General features: G+C 40.2%; 1 protein-coding gene across 1 annotated transcript in view; it reads left to right on the top strand.

Annotated features, from left to right (window-relative positions):
- Nucleotides 1-15,082, top strand: part of THSD7B (thrombospondin type 1 domain containing 7B) — a 657,597-nt gene that overhangs the window by 213,257 nt on the left and 429,258 nt on the right. The window contains 1 exon segment of the mRNA XM_032479372.1: nt 8,147-8,302. Within this exon segment, the coding sequence (XP_032335263.1) occupies nt 8,147-8,302 (156 nt within the window).

The following is a 15,082-nucleotide window of genomic DNA, read 5'->3' on the forward strand; positions in this document are numbered from 1 at the left end:
GGCTCTCTAAAATCCCCCCCACCCTTTTTTTGGTCCCTTAGAAATGGCTTTAAACTTTGGAGTTTGTGATGTCCTTCTTGAAGGACCATGTCACCTGATGGATTTTCCCTTCTTGTTACCATTATTAAAATTTTTCCATTCAGTTATTCCCAGGTTGAAATTCCACTTTCTAAATCAACACAGATGAAGGTCTGACCTGCTGCTGGTCTAACAGGGCATCCTGGGATCAGTACTGAAGTCTGGGAGACCTCCTTCTGAGGTCGGCTTTCTTTTTCCTCCTTCTGACCTTTCTTACCAGATCTTTCTGTGCCGTGTCCCTTCTCTGATGCATTTCTATTTTAACCATGGTTTGGTGTGGTTTTTTTTTGGGGGGGGGTTGTGTTTTTCAAAAACACCCTTTCTCTTTCCAACTCTTGCTCAGTGGACTTAGGGATATTTTACTGTCACCTCTGTTCTTCCTCAGTTGATGGGTTGGGTATGACTGATAAGGAGAAAGAATTGTGCTAGTGATGCTATGTGTACCCAGTGAAAGGTGGGCTTTACACCCACTTCCTTCTCCAGGTTCCAAGGTGCCTTTATGGTTTCTTTGGTCGTCTTTGTTCTTTAAGAAAATCTTTGTGCAGGGGAGGGATGTTTATTGTCAACTCGTAATTCCTTAGGAATGGCTCTAAACTTAAATTTTAAGATGAAAATCATTGCGATAATCTAATTTCATCCACTCCATCAAATCTTTAGTAATACATTTAAGTACCTTGCAGAATCACATCAAAAACACCCAACTGGTTCCCCATTTTCTTTTAACAACACTTACTTTTCCTGAGGTTTCACCTTTACTATTGATACTTTTTAACTTTTTTTTCTATTTTATCTCACTTCAAGAATTTTCTTAAAGGGGTCACGATTTATTTATTTTCCTGATTAGTTCTTACTATTACAGTAGATTTTTTTCTATCATAACTTTTATTACAAATACAAAATCAAAGGGTAGTGCAGGGTTGAAGGATACAGGCTTTTTAAGAGCCCTGGACCCATGTTGGGTCGCTTATTAGCTTTGTCATTTTAGGCAAGTAATTTATCCTCAATTATTTCTTCTAGAAAATGGGAATGATAATTGTACTTACCTCGGAGTGATTGTGATGACTAAATGAGAAAGTGCATTTACATGCTTAGCACAGTGCCTAGAACCAACCAAGGGGGTTATTAACATGTATTAGCTATTACTTCTAATATTAATCAGTGAAATAGTCATTTGCGGTCATTCTTAGGAAAACTGGCTCTCATTTACCTCTTGTGATTGTCTCTATGGGAAAATGAACTCCAGGTTGCAGTGCTGAGTATGAAGGGGGCTCTGGCACTAAAACCCTCTTAAGGGCTTTACTTTCCTGATGGTGCACATTTCTGCCGGTGGTGTCTTGGGAGATGACTCTCTTACCTGCCTCTCTGCCTTTTCACTTTTTCTCTTTGCCTGACCACTTCCCCATCGTTCACTTATTTCCTTTCCGTTCTCTCTCATCAATAATGGTATTTTTAACTCGGTAAAGTGTAAAAGATGCCCTTTAGGTCAATCCTTGTTGTTTCCATCCTCTCTATACCCCGTCTTTAGCTCTGAAGTGCAAGTCTGAGGAACAGTCAGAAAGTCTCTGCTGTATAGCACAGGGAATTATGTTCAATATCTTATAATAACCTTTAATAAAAAATATGAAAACATATATATGTATATGCATGATTAGGACATTGTGCTGTACAACAGAAATTGACACGTTGTAACTGACAGTACTTCAATGAAATAAGTAAGTAAATAAATTAATTAAAGTCTCATTAACGAACAAAGGAAAGAATATATCAGAAAGAAATACATGAATATAGGGCTGAAAGCAACTATATTTCTCCCCTCATTATGTAATTGTTGGCTATTATCTGATTACTTTCTAAAACTGTTTACATACTTCATTTATTTTGCTTTCATTTTCATTCTCTGTATTGTCTGTCTTCTCCCATCATGCTGTTACTCTGTAGCATTAAGAAAATCACTGGTTGGTAGGCATTCTCTAATTTGCTATGTGAAATGAATGAAATGTGGAAAAGTTTTTGACATGTGGCCAAATTTCACATAATTATTTCTAATTGCAGGAATTACTTTTAGATATTAAATTTATCATACATACACACACACATCCTCCTGCCAAACTGTATTGTACGGTACTTTGCCAAGAGAGGCACAATGTGACTAAAACTAAACTCTGTTAGACATAATAGGATGAGATGTGATTTAATTCTTTAAGCTGCCTATAAGTGCTAGAAGACATATTTGCTTTTATTCTACCCAGTAAGTTAAAAGAATGATACATTATTTTGCAAATCCCAGTGGCAAAAGGCAATTGAAATAATACATGAAGCTTCTTGGAGGAAAATGGCTTTCTGGTTAAAATTGTAATATTATTTATCTTTCCTTTTCAACTGCTTGACTCCTTCAGTTTTAGAAGAAACCTATTTATTTCAGCAGTAAGGTGGATTGAATTTCTGCCAAGTCAGTATACTTCTTAAATGAGTATGTCAGAGGCAATATTGTTTCTCAAAAATCACTTAGGAAGCAGCATTTTTACATAAGTAGGCTCTTTCATTAGTTTTGAATTAAATCTTTGTTGTTGCTACTTATTTTATGGCTGTTGCTGGGACACCCTGTGGAATGAGAGGGTCCTGAGTTTTTATTTTAATTAAAAAATTTTTTATTGAAATGTAGTTGATTTACAATGTTGTGTCAGTGTTCTCACTCCTGCGTTTGGAGTGAGAATTCCCTTAGAGGTTTACAGTGCCTGCCTGCATTTGATTTGAAAACTTGGTATGAATATCGCTTTTTTGTCTAACTTCTTTATGAAGGCAGATGTCATTGTGTAAATCACGTATCCCATGTGAAATCAACTGAGGATTGAATTATGTTGTTTGCAGGAACACTCAGTTACCCTAAGACAGGTAACAGGCAAAATCATCCAGGTTTTAAGAGTTCCCAGGAAGTAGCATCATCTTAACTTTCTTTTTAGCTCTACATCCCTGAAGATATTGGAAAAAATCAATATCTTCTGACTAATTTCTCGACCATGATCAAGATACTTCTTTTCATCTGGAGGGAAACTTGAGTTCCATTATGCCGTGGCAGAATTACCTTAAATGCTTTCTAAATTTTTAAAGACTGATTTGATGTTTTGTCTACTAATTGGCATATTAAAAAATAAGAAAATGCCATTGACTTCAATAATAACATTTTTTACTTTAAGCAAACATTACTCAATTTTAAAAAAACTACAGAGGAGTACCTAGTTGTTAATTATAATTAATTAAATATTATTATTATGCAATTTCCATTTAATTTTTTGAGGCATTAAATGACATTGAAATTTATATCTTACAAAATGGCTAGCAGTAGAGGTGGGAGATAATATACTCTGATTGAATCTTTGCCAACTTATTTCTGTGTTAATTCAAATTAGTTTGGATTCGAGCTTGATTTAGTTTCAAAGAATAAAATAAGAAGGCACTCATTTTTCTTTACAGCGGTGGTCACATGCTAGTGATCACAACAGGCATTTTTCTTCTTAATTAAAAATCATTCTGATTGAATTTGTACGGTCGTCTGAAATCACCTTGTCATTAAGGAAAATCATGAACTTTGTACATTTCTAGAATTAAGAACTTTTTTTTAACATTAAACATATCAGCTACCCAGCATACCCCTCCTTCTTAATTAACATTCTGTTCATGGAGTAATTCATTATTTAAAATGACTTTGCAGTCATTAGTAGCAGACTTGCGCATTTCTTATAAGGCAGGTCAATTTAATAATTTCTTACTACAAATGAAAAATTCCCAGGTTAAGCACCAAAATATTCAAAGCATTAATGACTGTTGCATATGACCAGTCACTTATAATACTGTAATATATTCCCTAGGGTTTAGAAAGCTACTTCTAGGCAGTGATCTCAGTTGGTCCAAGTTAAAAGTTACTTTATCTCTAATACTTTTTGATCATGAGAGGTCTCTATAGGGACTAACATTGCTGCCGACAAAACCTAAATAGCCTATAAGACCTTGGGTAATTGCTTACCTAGTCAGGCAGTTGGTCAACACAGGAATGGCAAAAGGTGTTAAGGTGACATGGTCTAAGTCAGCTGGAGAAGGTGGGACCAGCACAGACCTTTGCTGAATAGGTGCACTGACTACAGCAGGGATCCATTGCGTTAGAACAGACAGAGTTAGCAAATAAAATAGTTCAGTTGGTATATCCAGAGAAAGAGTTTCAGTGACTAGAAATCAGCTCTGCTTCCTACACACATCATGGCTGGAGTTTGGTCAAGAAGAATTGAGGGCTCAGAAAAGAGTAAACTACACCGATCATCCAATTTCAGATGGTTTAGGTTAAGCCCCCCACACATCCCACTTCCCAAGATAATTTTATTACAGCATGAATAGCAACAAATAAAAGGATAGTCATTTAAAGTGGAGCCAGTGTTGATCTTACTACCTCCTGCTTAGTTGGAGAGGTCTGGGAAAGGGTTTGAAGTAGCAATAACATAGGAGAGGGATTTGGATTTTGTTCAAAGGGTTACAGTGAGCCTGCAGTTTTCATGGGTGTCTTGGATCTGTCGTGCCCCTGGTTGTCTCCATTGTAGTCACTGTGATTTGTAAACAAAATATCCTTGGTTCAGATAATCTGTTTTATCTGATGCCTTCATTCCATGGAAGGAAAACCAAGATGGATAGGTGGAATTCAGTCAGCCACCCGGGACAAGGCTCAAATCTTTCTCTGCCTTGGACTTGCTGAGCGAACTTGCAGAAACCACCTAAGGTCTTTGGAGTTCAGTTTTTCAGTAAAATTGATGAATTAAGCTAAATTAGTACTAAAGCCCCCTTCTAGCTCTAAGAGTCAATAGGCGTAGCAATTTCCTGTGTTCACTGTTCTTGGGGAGATGACTATCTAAGTGGTCTGAAGCTGGTAAGTGCTTTGTGACTTAGTCATGATTTATTTCCAGAGCAAATGTATCCCAGGGGGGCTGAAATAGAGAAAGGTTGACCCAAGCCCATTGATTCAATGCCTAAATGAAGCATCTTAGACATGTCCCTGAGACTGGAAGAATTTATTGATATGGATAAAGATCCACTGTCTTTCAAAGCAGCAGGTGCTGAAGAGGCTTGAGCGCTCTGACAAATGGCCTCACTTCCACCCCTGGGCTTCCAATTATGTCACATAGGAGTCTCCAGGGAGATACCCCAGCACACCATGCCGCTCCCTACTTCCAAATCTGAGGAGTACCATTAGTCCTGATGTCCTAATGTCAATTGATTGACAATTAAGTATTTATCAGAGGGGACCTTAGGAGACTTAACTCCTCACCTCCCAGTAATTGTCAACAACCCTCCAAAAATAAGCCAAATAAACATAATATCTGTAAAAGTGCTCTTGACAAAAGCAGCTTCAGAACAAGTTCCCCTGTCTCTTTCCAGCTGTACTGCCGACCTGAAGGCTTAACTGCCTTCTGCACAGTCAAGACATTCTGGAGCTTCTAATGAGATTTAGTGCAGACCTACTCTGTGCCTGGTTGTTGCACTGATGGGTTGACAGGTTTCAACTACAGGGTCCAACCTCGGGTTCAGAGATTGTGACAGCAAGTGTCTGCTGGGTCTTGGAGCTGAGAGGTTTGGGGTATCTTCTCAGCCTTGATCCTCACACGTAAGGTCTGTCTCGTGTTACAGGGAGACAGCCATGGAAAAGGAAAGAGAAGTGCCAGTAATGGCTTTTCCATCTTGTTGTTGAGGGTCATGGACTCGTGTATGCTTAGTATCAACTCACATTGAAAAGTAGGCTCCATGAGGAAGGACAGCAACCCTGTCAGTTTCACTCACTAATCTGCTTTAGCACCTAACACGGTGTTAACTCATGGTAAGTACTTAACAACGTGGCGTGAATAACCAGTGATGAGGCCACATAGTGTGGTGGTTAATGCCACAGGTTCTGGAACCAGACCACCTGGTTCCAAATTCCTGCTCCACTGCTCACTAATTGGGAATGTGAGCAAGTGAGTAAACATTTCCTTGTTTCAGTTTCCTCATTGTAAACTAGGAATAATAATAATATGTATCTCGAAGTTAATTGCAGGTTAAATGGATATTTATAACCAGTGTCTGACATGCACTCTAAGTATTTATTGAACAACTGGATCAATCAGTTTACATCCCACTTCCTTTTCCATCATTAGTTAGGTTTTGTTTCTGGAACTAAAACTAGTTTGTGAGAACACATGCTAACCAAGCATCGGCCTGGACCCAAACACACTTCTGCCTTAAGACCTCTGGCTGTTCAGCTTTCTATTTATACAATGCTCTGAAGCATCTCTTTCCGTGCATTTTGTTAAAATACTACTTGGTTTTGGATTGAATGCATAATGTACTCAGTGGATGACTGTCTTACGAGTCTTCTTTTGCTTACTCCTGGGGAAGGAATTACAAACTCTCCATCTCCCAGGTTCTTTTTTATGCATGGTCCATCAGTGTCCTGTGTACATCCCCAGTCCTGGTTCCTCCAACCTCCACATTGGCTGTTGTATCTAATCACCACCTCTCCTCAGCCTCCCCAGGAAACCCTTCTACTGTCCACCAATACCTGTTCTGTCTTCCTTTGCCTCCCTCTTCCACATGGCTTGCAAGCTTTGACATTTACATTAGCAATCTTGCTTTGCCCGTCTTTGATTTTAAGTCAGGTCATGTCCTTTTGGTAAACTGTAAAAGAATTAGTTGCAAACAAACCATTATTATTATTTTCCTTTGCAACTTTTTGTTTTTCCCATTCACCCTCATAAACACCCCAAGCTGCTCCACTGTTCATTAGAAACACTTCTCTCCCCTGTGTTACAATGTCTCAATGACAGTATTTTTTTTTTTTTTTTTTTTGCTGTTGTTTTGGTTTATGTTCAGAGTTCTGCTGGTCGGAGTGGTGATTTATTGCCATCTCTATCTGATTAACTCACATTTTTTTATAGAGAAGGGGGAAGCAAAGTCCATGGGGTGATTTACCACCCAGTCCTCTCATACCAGTCTCCATCTCTGAAACATACTGGATCTACTTAACTGGATGGAAATGACACACATGAAATGTTTAGACAATAGTACAAGGCAGTCCATAAGATAAAGATAAAACCATCTGAACTTTAACCATTTGCTCCCAAACTAAATTGCTCCCAAACCCGCTTAGTGTAGACTCAGTCTGTATAAGTGTCGTTACGCACTTGGCTGCCCTTTTACTGGGTCCTTTTTGAGTCTTGCTATCCTGGCTCCTGTTATGTTACAGTCTCCACAAGAGTCAGGATCTCATCTTCTTCTTCATCTGTGTGTCTTCATGGTCCCCAGAATGGGGCTGCATAGAGAGGATGCTTGATGAACGTCACTAGTGGGCAGATGGTGACTGGCTCCTGCAGTGATTCCACTCCGGGTGTTCTCCAGGTGCAGGTGCACCCCAGGAAGAGCTGGAAGATCTCCTAGTTTGGCTTTCCCCGTGGCTCCTCCGACACTCCTTGCGCCCCTGGGTAACCTCACTGATGAAACTGACTTCCAGGGGCTAATTCTGCAATCACAGATTCTGATTTTTCTTCTTATTCTAAGAGCCATTTTTCTTCAGTGTCTTTGAGAGCTCCACCCCTCAGGGGAGTAATAGCAGTAGATTGGTTATGCTAAACACCCCACCTCAGGGGTTCGATTTTAATTTTTTTCACAGCAACCTAGTCATTTATATAGTGAGGATAGACTTATCTTAAAACTTCACAAAGCCACTTAAGTTTTTTTTTAATTCATAACTCTAGATAACTTGTATCTCTGTTTCCAGTCCTCTCTTGGATTCCCAGGGAATACTCTGTCAAGCAGGAAACTCAAATGCATGCCCTTTATCACTGTCTGTGTTTGCCTTTCCTCACCCCAAATGCTAATAATGTGGAGTTAAGGAATGCAGAGTGGAAGCAAGTTGTTGTTTTGTTTGCGTATACTGTGTTTAACCAGAAAGCTGATGTGAGCAAGGCAGGCACACAAAGACAGGAACCATTCGAAGGATGGGCAGAGAATGTAACTTGGGGCTTTTTTTTTTTCTTTCTTCTCCCCATCCATGCAGTCTCTAGACCTGTGGAAAAGACATTATGTTCGGGACCCGCCCCTTCAGCCTCTCAGCTCTGCAATACCCCTTGTTCTACAGACTGTGTAGTATCCTCCTGGGCAGGCTGGGGCCTGTGCGTCTATGAGAACTGCCACGATCCTCAGGGGAGAAAAGGTGAGTGCCTTGTTTGTGTGCATGTCATTTCCCTTCAGTGCACTCACATTTACTCTCATAGCTGATAGCCTCTGAAGTCTGCTAAAGACAGTATTTGTTTGTAACATTTAGATAGCCAGCCCAAGTCTGCCAGCATCCAGTTATTAAGGAGGCCATTGGGGACATTTCTGTGGAACTCAGAATCCTGCCTTGATTGACCTTCCAATTAAGCTCAGAGCTGGTGAAGTGACTGTCACTCAAAAATGGTATAACTTAACCCTGCAGGACGTTTGGTCCTGACCCAAACGCCCACAAAACATTTGGTTCACACTGAAAGGTTTCTGACATTTGGTCCTGTCCAAAACACCCATGAGCAGAGTTGGCCTGTGCCCAATGGTCTGGGACAAGATTAAATTAAATTTCAAGGACCTTTTGCCAGGTGCCAGATGTCTTATGGACGTTTTGGACAGGACCAAGTATCTGCTAACCATAACTTACTGTTTTACAAATGTAAAGGTTTCCCTGAAGAAATTAGACATGAATTCTCAAATCACATCAAGAAACAACTATCTTACTTGTTTTCAGATTTCCAAATGCGGAATCAAATGCTGAATTTGATGGAATAGGTCAAATTTTCACGAGGGGCATGTTGTTCACTTTTTGATGTGATCCTCAGGCTTAAAGTGAAATCTTCAAACTTCATGTGCTTGTTTAAATTTGTAGGTCTCTGCAGTCTCGTCTTCTGTAGTTTGCTCTTCTAGGCACCTCTGTATCTTCCAATATTCATTTGTGGTGACATCTTGACTTCTCTTTTATTGACTCTTCAGTTTATGTTGTTATTATGTTCCCTTAAATGGCAGTGCTAAAAAAGAAATACTTTTCATAGAGGAATGAGGTCCAAGGAAATTCCACAACTTAGGTTGTGTCTGCTAAGCACTAATCCCAGACATCCCGTGCAGAGAAAGAGTACGTTGCCCATTGCTACGCTTGGATGCTACAGAGCTGTGCTCTCAGCGTCATTCTGCGTCCAGAGAGCTCCCACCAACACACTCTCATGCCCAGGTTCACACACCCGTGTCCTGGGCTTTTCTCTTTATTCTGCCTCTTTTATTGTAAGGTAGAAGAAGCAAATGCATGAATCTAAGGCAGGAAGAAACTAACTTTAATTCTCTTATTGAGCAGTAGGACTATGGATCTTAATGGAATGTGAGGGCTCTTGGAAAGCTCGTGTTCCTTCTTTGTTAGAATGTCCCCCAAACCTCTTCAGCTGTGGATACAAATAATTTTCCATGAGTACTAACACCCATGATTTGTTGTCTTGTGGTCCCTGCGTGTATAATGGGACCATGTAAGGCTCCTGTAGCTGCATATGAGGCCCCCCAGGGTGACTTATGTGTTATTAGAACCAACCTTCTTACATTTGACGTGAACCTCTCAGTGTTAAGGTTGCTGTCTAGAGCATCATTTGAGGCTGGACTTAAGCCCCTCCAGCCACTCTGACCGTGGCTGTCCATGCTGGTACAGCTTTGCTGCATTGAATGCTGCCTTTCTTTGCTTTCAAAGCTGTAGAAACCACAGCAGTCTACATGGGCCCCATATTAATTGGGCCACTTTTAGCTGTTAAGTGACAGAAACTCAGTTCAGACTGACATAAGCCTAAAGAAGGGAATTTATTAGCTCATCTAGCTAAAAACAGAATGGAAGGTAGGGCTGTATCCGAACGTATCAAGAGGTCGCCAGATCTCAGGCTCTCTGGTTCTTTCTCTTTCTCTTTACCATCTTCTGTTTCTCTAGCTCTTGGTTCTACTTCTGTGTTAGGTTTAGTTTAAGACAAGTCTTCTCTGTGGAGTAGAGACCAGTATTAATTTTCTGTCTTTTTTTTTTTTAACTGTTAAACTTTTATTGCATATCCTTCTTGTTGGTAGATAGAGTTTGAGTTAATATATGCCTTTTAGTGATTGTTTTCTTTGGTGGATGGGTAACAAGGCAACTAACAAAATTCTGTAACTCCTTGGGGTACTCTGATTTGAAAGATCTATGTCTTGGACTTTGTTAATGAAACTTCTAGTATCAGATGTTCTAAATCACTTCAGTGATATAATTGTTTTCTTATGAGGCAATATTACATTCAAATATTATTTTATCCAGCTGACATTTGATTTAAAACAAAACAAAACAAAAAATGGAGTACCCCTCTCCCAGCCTAATAATCTAAGCTCAAGACATAAAACTCCATTTAATTTTAATAGGGCAGGTTGTGAAAGTCTCTCAGTTTCATATAAACTTTCAGAGGTCAGCCTCCCAAACATGGTCTGCAAATTGCAAATGAGAGAATGAAGCTAAATATTTTCTGTTTCCTTGATTCCTAGATCCATTCTTTTCACATATTTTAGGTTTCTAGATCTAATTGCGTCACAGAATCTATAAGCACATTTTATGTGGAGGTATTTTTTTCTCCAGAACATTGTAATAAAATCAGCATAATGTCTTATAAAGGATGATATCTTATTTTTTATGGTTAATTAATTGTATTAGCTTTATTGAGATATAATTGATATATAGCGTCATGCAGTTTTAAGGTACACAACATAATGATTCAATATATATATATGTATACTTAGTGAATGATTACTGCAGTGAGGTTAGTTAACATACCCATCACCTCATAGTTACCTGTTTTTAAATGTTTTTCCAGAGCCTCCCAAATACTTTTTATTTATTTATTTACTTTTTAAAAAATTTATTGAAGTATAGTCAGATACAGTGTGTCAGTTTTTGGTGTACAGCATAATGTTTCAGCCATACATATACATATATTTGTTTTCTTTTTTTTTCATATTTATAGGTTATTACAAGACATTGAATATAGTTCCCTGTGCTATACAGAAGAAATTTGATTTTTTATCTATTTTATATATAGTAGTTAGTATTTGCACATTCCCAGTTTATCCCTTCCCACCCCCTTCCCCTTCTGGTAACTGTAAGTTTCCTTACTATGTCTGTGAATCTGTTTCTGTTTTGTGGGTAAGTTCATTGGTTTCTTCTTTTTCCTTTTCTATTTTAAAATTTATTTATTTTATTAAAAAATTTTATGGTAAGAACTTTAAAAATTTTTCTCTCTCTGGATCCTGTGTTAATCTCAGCATTATTCACAAGAGTCAACATGTGGAAACTATCTAAGTGTCCATAGATGGGTGAGTGGAGAAAGAAAATATGATACACACACACACATACACACACACACACGCGCGCACACACACTTATGTGTGTTTGTATATACTGTATACATAATATATATGATAAAAAAAGTATCTATAAATAGAAAAAGGTTATCCTGCCATTTGTGACAATAATGAGGAAGTTTGAGGACGTTATACAAAGGGAAATAAGTCAGACCCAGAGAGACAGATACTGTGTGATCTCACTTATATGTGAATTCTAAAAAACCCAAACTCACTGTAGAGAATAGAGTGGTGGTTACCAGGGCCTAGGTGTTGCGGGAAATGGGGCGGTGTTGATCAAAGTGTACAAACTTCCAGTTACAAGATGAATACGTTCTGAGGATCTAATAATGCACAGCATGGCTAACTATAGTTAACAAAAACTGTATTGTGTACTTAAAAGTTGCTAAGAGAGTAAATCTTAAAAATTCTCACCACACATACGCACATAAGGTAATCGTTACTTCAGACAGTAAAAATAAAGTAGGAAGAAATGTCTTCCTTAATAGTTTCAGGAAGAGTCCAGTGACTCTCACTGGCTGCTTTGTGGCCTGTGCTCCTCCCTGAGCCAGACGCTCTGACTGGGGTGGGTGGGGCTGGACTGGCCAGGTCCTAGACATGTGACCACCAGTGGAGGGACGGCCACATCCAAGCCTCCAGCCTGGGATGGGGGAGGGGCAGCTCCCTTAGGGGACTGTGAGACGCTGAAGCTGCAAGAAGGTAGAAGCAATGAGGGGTCAGATGTAAAAGATGTTTATTAAGTGCTTTGTCCCCTTGGTTCTGGGCCATAAAGTCTCTGCAACAATTCAGAAAATGCTCCTTTTCCCAAATCTGCATTGAGATTTTTGTCATTTGAGCCAAATTTTCACAAAATCCTTCACGAAAAACTGCACTTTCAACTTTTATTTCAGCCTTCCTCTTCCGCATAACTCAGAACAGGTCCATGGAACTCATCTGGAAAACTCAAAACATTTTGACCCCTCCATTTACCCCATTTGCACAAGATGCTTTTATGCCAAACTGCTTTGTCATTGTCCTCTATTCCCCATCACATAAATCAACTCTGGCGAAAGCACCCTGGCACATTGTGCGTTAGACGTCACCTGTCGTGGGTTCAGTTGTGTCCTCCAGAATGATATGTTCAGTACTAACCCCTATACATGTGAATATGAATATGCCCTTATTTGGAAATAGGGTTATTGCAGATGTAAGTAAGTTGAGATGAGGTCATATTGGATTAGGGTAGACCCTATTCTAATGACGCATGTCCTTATACAAAGAAGAAAATTTGGACACAGAGATACACACAGAGGAGAGTACCATGTGAAGACACAAGGAGAAGGGAGGAGAAGGCCATGTGAAGATAGAGGCGGACATTAGAGTGATGCCTCTATGGGCCAGGGAATGCCAGAGACTGCCAGTAACTGCCGGCAGCCAGAAGAGGGGCGTGAAAGCAGTCAGAATGTTCAGAGGGTGCCTGGCTGTCCTCGCACCTCGCTTTGGGTCTTCTAATCTTCAGGATTGTGAGACAAACTTATGTGGTTTTACATCACCCAGTTTGTGGTACTTTGTTTTGGAAGCCCTAGGAAAATAATATCCTGCCCAGCTTTGTGCCAGCATTGAGGCTTAGCAAGGATGCAACACTTCATAAAATGTTAAAACTGAAGTGCAGAGAAGTAAAGAAATGTATCCTCAAGCCCATAGTGATTTAATAGTGGCCAAGCCAGCGCTGAGAACCTGGGTGCCTGTCTTCTCAGTCCGCTGTGCTTCAAACACTGGCTTCCTTAATGAGTTCCTCCACGAGCCTAAAGAAGTTTGGAGTAAGGCACAAGTTCAACCCTGAGGTTAGCCGAGAAGCCCTCTCCCCATGTGCCTCTGCCCCTCTGTTCCAGCGGGCACTGTTAGCTGTGAGAGTGAATCACTGAGCTGATGTAGGAGATATGGTGTGAGGCATGGGATTGGCCTTGGCTCCAGTGTGTCATCTTTGGAGGAAGAGGAAAAGTAGATTGCAGTTGTGTGAGAAGGGGAGGGTGTTCCAAGAACAGCTTGAGGAAACCAGGTAACTGGAATGTGTATTTTTGCCTTAAACAGTAACTTTCCAAGGAAAGCCTCAGCCTATGGGGCAGAAGGAAAGGGTAGAGGCAGTAGAACGTCTTACCTGAAGGTGGTAATGTCACTAGCCACCAGCCACCACCACCTGCCGAGTTTAGGGGCATATTGGGATTGATGAGAATTATTGAGGCTAATGGACCTGCCCTAGAAACTAAGGAAACACAGACAGGAGAGAGTGAAAGCTGTCATGAATGTTATTCTAGTCTGCAAGTTGGCTGTTTCATAAATGTTTCTCTAGAGCAGAGAGAGTTTTGATTTTTAAGGTCTGGCTAAAACCTGCCAGGACCACCTGCCTATAATCCCTCTTGGAAAGAATGAAAAATGGAGTTTTCCCTCTGGGGAAATGGTTCTGTGCCTACAAGGAGTCCAAGCGTGTTACGATGAGGGTAAGTATTCTCGTTAGTTCTACCAACTGGTGAGCATGAGTTCTGGGAGCCTCTCAATCTCAGTCTGTCCCTTGGTCCTACCGTGGATCCTGCCAGGGCCTGTGACTGGCATGAACGAAGTGTGTTTAGAATTCCACAGAGGCTGGAGTACACAGGCTAATGCATTAAACATCACAAAACTCCAGGATGTAAACTGAGCTGGTTAGTTTCATATTTGAATCCCCGACCCTAAAGAAATGGAGTGAACCTTCCAGCAGAAACCTAGGGGATTCATACTTTCCTAGATAGTTTATACTCTTTTTATATATGGATGTTGGAGGATTTGAGGGGGGAAAACTAGCAAACAACCACAGCAAGAAATAAAACTGTAAGGTTGGAGATAATGACATTGTCTCCTTACTCGTGTTTTTCCCCGTGTGTTATTGCATTGGTATGTTCCTTTTGTTTGCATTAAAAATTAGTAGAGGATGGAAGAGCATGAAATGTTTTATTACTTAATACAAAAAATCAGTTATTATAGAAATTATTTTCACATGGCCATTAGGCAGACACTCTTCTCTCAGGAATCCTGGGAGGTTTGTGGCTGTCAGCCGTTCAGAGTCCATTAGAAAACCCGCCGTGGTGTGTAGGCTCCCCGCCTTCCGTCTTCCGTCAGGTCTGTGACAGGCGGACAAGGGGAACAGTGCTCTGCCAGTTGGTACCTGTCAAGTGAGGCTAGGATGCCTTTCAGAGGAATTTAAATTGGATCAGCTTTTATCATTCACTGCCGTATCTTTGATACTCTCCCAGAGAGGTGTAGTTAGGGATATATGAAAGAAGGAGAACCTGAAAAACTCGCTGGTGGACGAGCTATCTATATAGGTATAACACATTTAAAACGGTTCTTTTTGATACTCAGACATACATTTATATGACATCATTTTCCCTATTCAGGTATATTCTAGAAAGGCAGCCTTGCCCACAGACGTTGTTCTAAAGAGGAATTTGATGGGGGCTTCCCAGCACGGCGTCACGGTGGGTAACTGCGTGCGTGGTAGGACGTCAGGGAGTCCTTCTTTCTCCCGGTGCAGTATCCCCTGTGC

The sequence above is a fragment of the Camelus ferus genome, chromosome 5 (assembly GCF_009834535.1).
Source record: "Camelus ferus isolate YT-003-E chromosome 5, BCGSAC_Cfer_1.0, whole genome shotgun sequence".
Taxonomy (NCBI): domain Eukaryota; kingdom Metazoa; phylum Chordata; class Mammalia; order Artiodactyla; family Camelidae; genus Camelus; species Camelus ferus.